At 37.5% G+C, this 10,895-nt stretch overlaps 1 protein-coding gene across 6 annotated transcripts in view; it reads right to left on the reverse strand.

The window, feature by feature from the left end:
- The window catches only part of ARNT (aryl hydrocarbon receptor nuclear translocator), a 60,506-nt gene that overhangs the window by 23,295 nt on the left and 26,316 nt on the right, over positions 1-10,895 (reverse strand). For 3 of the 6 annotated variants that reach the window (XM_006755652.2, XM_006755651.2, XM_006755654.2), the window contains exons 5-8: positions 6,957-7,001; positions 4,808-5,021; positions 2,205-2,418; positions 960-1,062 (exon numbers count right to left, since the gene is read on the reverse strand). In XM_006755652.2, coding sequence (XP_006755715.1) covers positions 960-1,062; positions 2,205-2,418; positions 4,808-5,021; positions 6,957-7,001 — 576 coding nt within the window. The remainder of the gene's footprint in view (positions 1-959; positions 1,063-2,204; positions 2,419-4,807; positions 5,022-6,956; positions 7,002-10,895) is intronic. The other 3 variants (XM_006755653.2, XM_015558733.1, XM_006755655.2) reach the window with 1 other exon arrangement.

Here is a 10,895-nt window from a genome sequence, read left to right on the forward strand (position 1 = left end):
TTCTCTTATTTCAAATAATAGATAAAACTTACATAGAATATGTGCCATGCAATATTCTAAGCATCTTTATATATATTTATTCATCTAATTCTCATAACAGCTTTATGAAGTTGATGTTACTATAACTCCCAATATTAGATGCAAAATCAAAACACAAAGCAGTAATTTAATCTGCTCAGGATCTCAGAAGATAGTGAGTTGCAAATCCAGTAGTCTGGGTCTGAAGCTACTTTAACCAGAGCCATAATTCAGTTTTGCAACTTTCCTAGGAAACCTTTCTTAACATTCTACTCATCCCTTCTAATAAGCGTATTCTCAGAACAAAGTAGTCAATTTCTATTATACAACCTGGAATTATTTTGTGACTTTAAGGGATCTTTTCTACCTATGTAGAAAGTACCACCATCATTTTCTTCAGAATCCTAAAATGTACTGTATAAAATTTATAAACACTAAATATTAACTAAAGGACATAAAAAAGTCTCAAATTTCTAAAAAAAACACACCAAAAACCACAGACACACACACATACACACAAACAGCAGAAATTATCTGAATGGTCTGAATATATGGATGTTGTCTCATGATGTACTGAGAAAAAAAATAGGTTCTGGAGTTTAAAATAAAATCCTGTGTCAGACATTATGCAATCCTGGGAAGTTAATTTCTTTGAGTCTGGTTTTCTTTTCCCTCAGAAAAATAGTAACCATAAATCCTACCCTAAAGGACAGTTGTGGGAAATGAGATGACAAACATAAGCACCTATCATAATGTCTGGCACAGGAGGGATTTACTTCCCGTATCCGACACTTTATTGTATGTTACCACCCATGTGGGTCCTGAGAGTTAAATTTAATCCGACTGAAGCTCGGATTTAAGAGTTTAACTCTAACCAGAAATCAACCCCTCAGCTCCTAATTTTCTCTATCTCAAATCACAATCTTCAGCTTGACTCTCACCTCATACGGCAAATAAATGATCTCCTTGAGCCCATGCACATCCTCATAGAAGACTGTTGACCTTCCTTTTTCACTGTTCCAGTCTTTAGGTCAAGGATACGCCCTGAGAAAGAATATGAAGAGTAGCCTGGAGTGCATTCTTGTATATGAGGAAGAGTGGAAGAGACAGTGAAGGCAATGATAGTAAGTAACCTAATCATGGCCTCCAATCTTCTTGCTTATAACAGACTGGGGCCAAGGAGGGGATGGATTTTTTAGCCTAAAATACCTCAATTCCCATCAATAAATCTTACTCTTAAGTTCAAAGGTAGCACTGGAAATAACCTTGTTCAAGGGAAGGTATGAGTGGAGAGTAGTGTTGGCAAGCAAGAGACAAAGCTATATTCTTGGATCTAATTATTTTTATATATATGCATGCACACACAGATGCACGCACACACAGTAAATATCATTGGTTTAAAAACAATTTTATAAGCAATAGAAGCATGTATCTATGTCAAGCTAAAATTGTTCCTCCTTTTATCATACAAAAAACAACTGGCAACTTTTGGGAGGGGAAATAGCAAAATGAAATCCATTAAAAACATAAAAGAGGGGGAAACTAAATACTAACATTAATATAATCAAAATGGTCTTATTTTAATTACTAGCTTTGATCTGCTTCCACTTTAAAATTTTTTCCAGAGTTGCTTAGAAACAGATGTGACTTGTTTCCTTTAGCAAAACTCTGGCAAAAAGACTGAAGAGCATTAAAATGGAGGCGGGAAGGGATCAAACCAAAAAAGACAGAAAAATAGTACAAATACAAAAGAACAAAACCTTATACCCTGGCTGATAACTCCCCTCTAAAATAAAAATTTATTATCATAGAATCCAGTACAAAGCCAAGAACAATGGAGTAGAAAAAATACCAGGTAATTACCCATACAAATGAGACAGAAATATGGATCACTTAATTCTTTCAGAATGGAAAAAAGTTTATTGGAGTTTTTACTTTCACTGTTTTATTTTCACTAATATTAAGATTAAAGTAGACTTTTAAAAGCATTGTCACTCATGAAAGTTTCTAAGGATGAGCTAGCTATAAAGTATATTTTCTGCATGTGAATAAAAAGAACTGATTATATTCATTAAAGGAGAAAATTCTGGAAGCCCTGCCAAATTCAAAGAACAAACTTAAGAGCTAAAACACGTCTGAGAAAGAAAAGAAAGGATTTTCATTCATTTCCATCTAGTATCTCATACCTGTCAGGGCGTTTTCTGAAGTGGAAAGCTGTTCACGAAGTTTATCCACATCATCTGGGTGCACCTGATCATAGAGTGTGCTGCCAAACCATTCAGACTGTGGCTGGTTCAAAACAGGGGTCACTGAGTCAGATACATATACCACCCGGCCTGTCTCACATGATACAATAAACAGAAAGCCATCTGCTGCCTCCAAGATCAAATGTTTCAGTTCCTGTCCAAGGAAGAGAAATAAAAATTAATATTGAACTCTGAGAAAATAATAATTATTATTCATGGCAAGAAGACACTTCCAGCCATAAGTATCTCTCCATAAGTAATTGTTGGCTCCCGCCTCATCCACACCCACAGCTTTGCACCTTAAATGTAACTATCTTCATTGACAAGATGTTTTTTTCCCCAATAGATATTTCCTCAATGTGCTAAGTCACTATCCACCCTTACCTTTTTTACCTCAGGACTAAAGATGGGAAATAAAGAGACTTATCACTAACAGTTCTTTATCTCACCCTCTCTGGTCTCTTTTTAAGATCTTTCTCTATAAATTTTCCTATTTTTTCTCTTTTGCCCCTCAGATCTATAAATGATAAACTTTTCTAATTCTACACAAATCTTCTGTCAACTTTGCCTGACTCATCTCTTTTTCAGTTCCAAGATTATATACCAAGAATAATGTTACATTGACTAGCTCAAATCTCTTATCTTTCATTCCACAATTCCACTCCAATCTTCACTCTAAACCATAGCATTTATATTTTTTTCAGGAGGTTACTAATTGCCAAGTCACATCCCCTTAATTGCTAATGCAAGTCCCCTTTCCTGGCTCTTTATCATTTTACTCAATCTCTCTGCAGAATCTGACAATGTTGTCCATTCTATCCTTCAAATTTCATTTCCCCCTGGTTTCTATGACATCATACTCCAACCGTTGTTTCCTTTCTAAATATACCTTCTCTCCTTCAAGTCTTAAGTGATGGCTCCCCACTGCCTAAAAATTAAAATCTAAATTTTTTAACATAACTCCTAAATATTCCACCACCAGTTCCCAGCCTACCTTCCTATTATTATCTCCCAAGGCATGTTAAACTACTTGATTTTCTTTGATAACCCAGTCATTCTCACTAGTCTTTGTTCTCACATTGCTCAAGTTACAGTACAGCATTCCCAAAATTTACATTATTCCCTTATTCTTTGTTTTCCATATTTGCACTTCTATAGGACTTATTAATGCACCTTTATTATAGAGCTGATCCTGTGTTTATATTATGATTTATTTATTTACATGTTATTTCCATCAGTGACAATCTCCTATCATCTTTCTATTTTTCACAGCACAAAGCACCTGGTTAGCCCGCAAAAGGTACATAACTGCAGTTCGCTGAATCAATATCTGTATGAGCACTATTAGAACAAACTGATTAACTATTTCGATGTACTTATATATATAATCTGTGCTATATATACTTTCAGATAGATCATCTTTTTTGGAAAATTATTATGGCTTTCTTCCAAATCACATTCCTTCCTTTCTTTTAATCCTTTGAGTGGCATTATAGGTCAATTTCTTTCTTCCTTATACTTCCTGGATTTTCCAAAATTTTCTACAGTAACCCTGTGCTATTTTAATAATCAAAATAGAACATGGGCCAAAGCCGGTTTGGCTCGATGGATGGAGCGTCGGCCTGCGGACTGGGGGGTCCCAGGTTCGATTCCGGTCAAGGGCATCTGCCTTGGTTGCGGGCATATCCCCAGTGGGAGATGTGCGGGAGGCGGCTGATCGATGTTTCTCTCTCATCGATGTTTCTAGCTCTCTATCTCTCTCCCTTCCTCTCTGTAAAAAATCAATAAAAAATATATTAAAAAAAAAAATAGAACATGGCTTCCTTACTCTTAGAAGTTTTTGCTGACCATCCTCACCCAGGCCTGGTCTTTCTATTCACTTCAGCAATCCCGTCAGTATATATCTACTGTATCTAGTCCCATATTAATTATTGGTTTTTTTAAAGGTATTTCTTCTCTGTATGCATTTCCCTATCTTTTTTCACTTATGTATGTATTCTGCTACTCTCATATGCAGACTGAGTTCATGAAAGGCTGAAAATGCTTTTGCCTTCTCAATTCTTTTCATAATACATCAAATATAACGGCAAATCACTAAGCAATGACAACTGCCTGTTAGACTCCTTTTATCACTAAAACTGGAAGCTGCTTCAGGAATAAAAAAATAAATTTCTCCCATCTTCTAAAGCCAAGGAAGATGACTGGTTACACAGACATAGTCATCACTCCTCCTGGTGATTGTACTGTGCTGCTTCTACCTCATAGGCTGTATTTATGAATGAAGTTCTAAAATACTTATAAGCCTGCTAAATAGTTTTCACAAGTTGTCTCTACTTCTCACTGTTCCAACACTAATAAAGGTTATAGCCAGGAATCAAAATGGTCCAAATTTTTCCTTAAGAGCTGAATTCTTGTCCTTTAAAAAATCTACAGATTCAGCTCTGCTATGACATCCTCCATTCAGGATTATGGTCATCTACCCCAAAAAGATCAAAACCTTTCAAGAGTGTCTAGAGCCTCTCAGAGTTGTACATCGCAGAGACCTGATCAGTGAGGAAAGACGGCTTGTAGGTGCCATCAGTGGATGTGTTGCCAGTTCCTCGTAAGGACTTCATGTGGGAAACTGCCATGCGTAAGATGGTTAGCTTGTCTGGTTTCCGAGCCAGGGCACTACAGGTGGGTACCATGTCTGACAGTTCTGTGATGTAGGCTGTCATCTTGTTCCGTCGCCGTCGTTCAATTTCACTATGATTTTCCCTGCATAGAAAGAGAGAAGTCCCATGCAGGTGTTCACATCTGAACATTTGGGAGCAGGGAGAGTGATATGAATACCAACTGAGCTGCTGAAGAAATGGGGTATTTAGATTCAGGAATGCTTAAGTCTCAGAAGTTAGAGTAAGGTCTGCCAACCTTCTCATGCAGAGCAAGCATGGAATAGAAACTAACAAAGGGACAGAGAATAAGCAGATACCAGCAATTCTATTTCCTGGAAATGTCATCTTCTATGTAAATTACCACTCCCTCAGAACAAAAAAAAAATGTTTTAAGACAAGCCAGTCTTAAATATTTAATAGCTGAAAACATAAAATGACTACTTTTTTCCAAGACAAGTATGTTGCTCAAAAACTGATAAAAGAATTGATAGTATAGATACTATTGTTCTATAAAATGTGTATTCTAAGCTTCCCTCTCATTCTCAACACTAGAAGACAGAATTAAAATGTTTTGAAATTCTATTCGTACAAAGTCCTCCCTTCTCTATCGTGGTATGGTGCCAGTGCACTGAGCTCAAGAGATTGTAAGATACCATCTACTAATGATTCTTTATGGGGTCCCCAGTTTGGGAAAAAGTGAATTGGAGAGTAGGAGTGGAGTAGGGAGGAGGATGAAAAGGCCTATATAAATAGACATTTTGTATTTCATCAGTGTAAGGAGATCACATCTCTAATACTGACATCCTCAAAATCAAGACAGAATATTATCATTAAAAATAATAATCCAGTACTCTCAAATTGGATTTTTGCAAAGCCCAATAGTTCCTCAGTGTTTTCCATGGGGATGCCTCAAAGAGAGAACCAAACAACATCTTGCATTTTTGCTAGCTGAGAAGCTTTATTTACTTCTATTTTATTTACTTCTATTACCACATAAGGATTCTATTTGAGCAAAAGTTCTCTGTCAAAACAAAAAGATAAAATAGAACTAATCTAACATTAATCTCTTTTTTATGAGAAGAGCAAACTAAGGTCAAACAGTTTAATTAGATGACTTTTCCAAGGGCTGCCTTCATACCAATGAATACAATGCTCTTCCCACCATACCATGCAAGTCAGTTTTCAGAAGGGTGAAAGAGTTAGTAGGAGGCATGAGTTGAAAGGGCAGCAAAATAAGCCTGTGACCCAACTGAAAGAGTTAATGACATAAGAGGAGGGGAAAGTAGTAAAAATAGGTGTTGCAATCAACAAGCTATCTCCTACTGAGTGTCCCAAATCACGGAGACCAGAAAAAAAGAGGAAAGGTCTCACCACAGAGGTCCACACAGTTATTTTGTTTAAGAAATAGGAAATTCTGCTCTCAAACTTACAGCGCCTGTCTTCCTATCATCTGACAGTTTCCTGACACTGAAGTCCAGAAGGCTGATCTTTTAAATAGTCACATCAAGGCTGCTGAAAATGTTCTGGTAAACCACAAAAGATTCAATCACCAGAGCAACACCAGTGCTGCTGTGTCACAGTAATCTAGGTGTGAGTCTACGCGGAAAAATAAGGGTGAGCTTTCCAAAGAGATGTGAAATAAAGGATGAGGCCTAGAGGCCACGAACTAATTGCAAGCACAGGCATATTTATTAATTTTCTGATAAAAGAGTCCCTGCTAGAGCACCAACCGGCACAGCTGCAATGTTTCTAAAAGCTTTTTGTTCTGAAACTTAGTGCTGAGATAAAGAGGAAAAGAAAAAACTATAAACTAATAGCAATTTTTAAAATTCCTAAGCAAAGTCCCTCAATTCACCACTCAATTTCTGATGGAGAAAGCCAAAGTTCCTATTACACACAAACTTCTAAAAAATATTGTCTCCTCTTGCCACAGATAAGGAAAAATACAAAGAGAAGGGAAGAAAAGAGCAGAGTAAGAAAAAGGAAAGAAAAAGCAGCATTATCTGCTTCATCATGCTAAGAGATACTGTTCTCCTACCTGGCGAGTCTCTCTTTATCCGCAGAGCTCTGCTCATCATCCGACCTAAAAACAGAATTAATGAACTAAGCTAAAATGTAAATAAAAAGAAAGAAAAAAGGTAGGAAGAAAGGAAGGAAAAGACAGGAAAGAAAGGGAAAAGGAAATAGAATAAAACAGATTCAGAGAACAGAGGAAAAATGGAAATATGGATAGGAACCTTGCCTGTAAATCTACAAAGCCATCTGTTAGAATAAAGAAAAAGTAACTTACAGGACAAAGGTCAACACAAAAGCAAGGCCAATGTTTACTATAAATTAACATCATCTGAACACAGAAAGCATTTTGCCAATTAATCTCTATGGAAACCAAGTATATATAGCTTGAAAAAGAACCAAACAAGGGAATACCATTCTCACACACTGTTCTAATCTGGAAAGAAAATGATATCTAAATAATCAAGGAGGAAGTCATGATAACAATGTCAAATAAGTGATCACACATACAATTTCTCTGTAACACAGAGGCACGCATACATGTACTCACAGACAGAATAATGAAGCAGGTTTTACTGGAAAAGTATGTAAGTCAAACTAAGAGCTAGGTTTCTGGCATTTCCCCTATCACTGATTTGATCCTGAAGTAGTAAGTTTCTCTTCAGCCACTCTCCTGCTTCTTTGAAATGAAGCCTGTTGGATCCCCAGTACCAACTCTCCCTCCCTGGGAGGGGACTACAAAAGATTACTGCTAAATCTGTGTATTTACTTACACAGAAATACTGTAAGGATTGGTGGCAACTGAAAAAACACCGAGGTGTCAGTCGGCCAATGTATCAGTAATCAATTCCAACACACACACACACACACACACACAACACACACACACACACACACACACGTAAATAGATTAAGAAGCCCCAAATAAAATGTCCAAGTATGACATGTTAACAGATTATTTAAAATGACAAGCACAGCCCTGAGCAGTTTGGCTCAGTGGATACAGCATCTGCCTGCAGACTAAAGGGTCCCCAGTTCAATTTCTGTCAAGAGCACATGCCTGGGTTTTGGGCTCGATCCCCAGTGGAGGGGGGAGGGGTGCAGGAAGCAGCTAATCAATGATTCTCTCTCATCATTGATGTTTCTATCTCTCTCTCCCTCTCCTTTCCTTTCTGAAATCAATAAAAATATGTTTATTTAAAATGACAAGCACACTTTATCAATATATGACAAAGTTTCTATAAAACAGCCAGCAGGAAAATAGAGACTCCAAATAACAAAATAACTATGAGAACTTTATGTATGTGAAAATTTATATATACTAATGACAACACCCCTCCCTGCGGAAGCAGCGCCCACAGACGGTACCTGGTAGTAGGTGCTCAGCTCCTTGCTGTTGGCCGTGAAGGTGAGCAGTTTGGGTTATTATAGTTCCATAAACTACAAATCATTTTTATAAAGTTAAGAAAAGTCATACATTTTCAGATTTTGAAGACCCTCTACTAAATTCCCAAGAAGGATATGAGGTGAATTAGCTTAACAAATCATATCTTAGAGCATCGGTTCTCAACCTGTGGGTCACAACCCCTTTGGCGGTTGAACGACCCTTTCACAGGGGTTGCCTAAGACCATCCTGCATATCAGATATTTACATTACGATTCATAACAGTAGCAACATTACAGTTATGAATTAGCAACAAAAATAATTTTATGGTTGGGTCACAACATGAGGAACTGTATTTAAAGGGCCAGAAGGTTGAGAACCACAGTCTTAGAGGAATAAGTTGTGTTGTTTGAAAATTAAAATATCCAAAATTCCTATTATTACTGCCTCCTACTACTATAGATCCATAATCCCTTATCCACTTTAATATATAAATATATAAATATTCACCTTAAGCAGGGTAAATAAGATTAAAATAGATCGTCATGTTTTCATAGCTTTTTGGAATTTCAGAGACTGTGAACCTATACCACTACTTTTTGATGGCTTAACTTTCTAATACAGCTTGAAAAACTATTTCCTAAATATCTATGATTAACTTTTCATTTTAGAGATGGTTTATATCCTAAAGTGTTTACAAGTGTCTACTTTGATAAACAAATTCTTCAAAAACCTCTTAAGTTTACGCCTCTTCTATTGCTTTTGCTACCACCTTTATCCCTGGCCCTCATGATTTTATAGCTACCTTCTTATTTCAACAGCCTCCTAGTTACCTCCCTGACATTAGTGCTTCTTTTATCATACTACACATATAGAAAAATCCCATATGCATTTTCTATAGCATCCTCTTATTCAAAGCCTATGATAGCATCTTACTGCTTCAGAGAAGTTTTAAACTACTCTGACTGCTATTTCTCAGCCTCTATATCAGTTGTTCTGAAAATATGGTCCCCAGACCAGCAGCATCAGCAAAAAATTAAGTATTAAGTGTGCAGTTAAGCACTGGATTTTGAATTATCCATTTTTCTGAGGTTGCTGTAACTCAATTTAAAAAAAATAATTTAGTACTTAATAATATACAGAATAAACTTTCTAAATATAAAACCAATAAGCTGAAAAGGATTTAATAAAAAGCAAAGTATTTTTCATCTAGATGGGTAATTTAAACAAATTTATTTCAATCAAAACTTGTCACCACAAAATCTCTCTGTTCTCATTTTTAAAAGAATAAAACTGCCACCCTGGCTAGTTTTCTCAGTGGTTAGAGAGTTGGCCTGTGGACCAAAGGATTGTGGGTTCGATTCCTGGTCAAGGGCACATACCTTGGGTGCAGGTTCAATCCCAGGCCCTGATTGGGATGTGAGTAGGAGGCAACCAATCAATGAATCTCTTTCATGTGGATGTTTCTCTCTCTCTTCCATTCCTTCCTCCTTCCCTCCCTCCGACTCTGTCTAAAAATCAATGGAGAAAATATCCTTGGGTAAGCATTTTAAAAAAACAAACTAAAAAACTGCCCTGGCCAGGTGGCTCAGCTGGTCAGAGCACTGTCCCATACACCAAAAAGTTGTGGGTTCAATTTCTGGTCAGGGCGTGTACCTACCTAAGTTGAGGGTTTGATCCTCTGTCGGGCATGTGGGATGCAACTGGTCAATGTTTCTTTCTCATATTGATGTTTCTCTCCATAAACAAATAAACAAACAACAACAAAACAACTTTTTTAAAAAAAGGAATTGAATAGAATGTTTCTAAAGGTAATAGAAATGGGTAGAAGAGTTGGTTAGAGCATCCTCCCCATAAGCCAAGGTTGTGGGTTCAATCTCCAGCCAGGGCAAATAAAAACAATAACCAGCCCTAACTGGTTTGGCTCAGTGGATAGAGGATCAGCCTGCCGACTGAAAGGTCCCGGGTTCCATTCCGGTCAAGGGCATGTAACTTGGTTGCGGGTACATCACCAGTGCAGAGCCGGGTGGCTCAGTTGGTTGGAGTGTTGTCCCATGCACCAAAGGATTGTGGGTTCGATTCCTGGTCAAGGGCACATACCTTGGGTGCAGGTTCAATCCCAGGCCCTGATTGGGATGTGAGTAGGAGGCAACCAATCAATGAATCTCTTTCATGTGGATGTTTCTCTCTCTCTTCCATTCCTTCCTCCTTCCCTCCCTCCGACTCTGTCTAAAAATCAATGGAGAAAATATCCTTGGGTAAGCATTTTAAAAAAACAAACTAAAAAACTGCCCTGGCCAGGTGGCTCAGCTGGTCAGAGCACTGTCCCATACACCAAAAAGTTGTGGGTTCAATTTCAGGTCAGGGCACATACCCAGGTTTCTAGTAAGACCCCAGGTCAGAGTGTGTACAGGAGGCAACTGATCTCTCTCTCTCTCTCTCTCTCTCTCTCTCATTCTCTGTGCCTTTTCCTTTCCTCTCACTCTAAAATTCTAAAACCAATAAAAATATGTCCTCAGGTGAGGATTAAGGGGGAGAAAAGGATTCATCTATACAGAGTAGGTTTTTTTTTTATTAGTT

Source organism: Myotis davidii, unplaced genomic scaffold (genome assembly GCF_000327345.1).
Source record: "Myotis davidii unplaced genomic scaffold, ASM32734v1 scaffold653, whole genome shotgun sequence".
NCBI classification, from domain to species: domain Eukaryota; kingdom Metazoa; phylum Chordata; class Mammalia; order Chiroptera; family Vespertilionidae; genus Myotis; species Myotis davidii.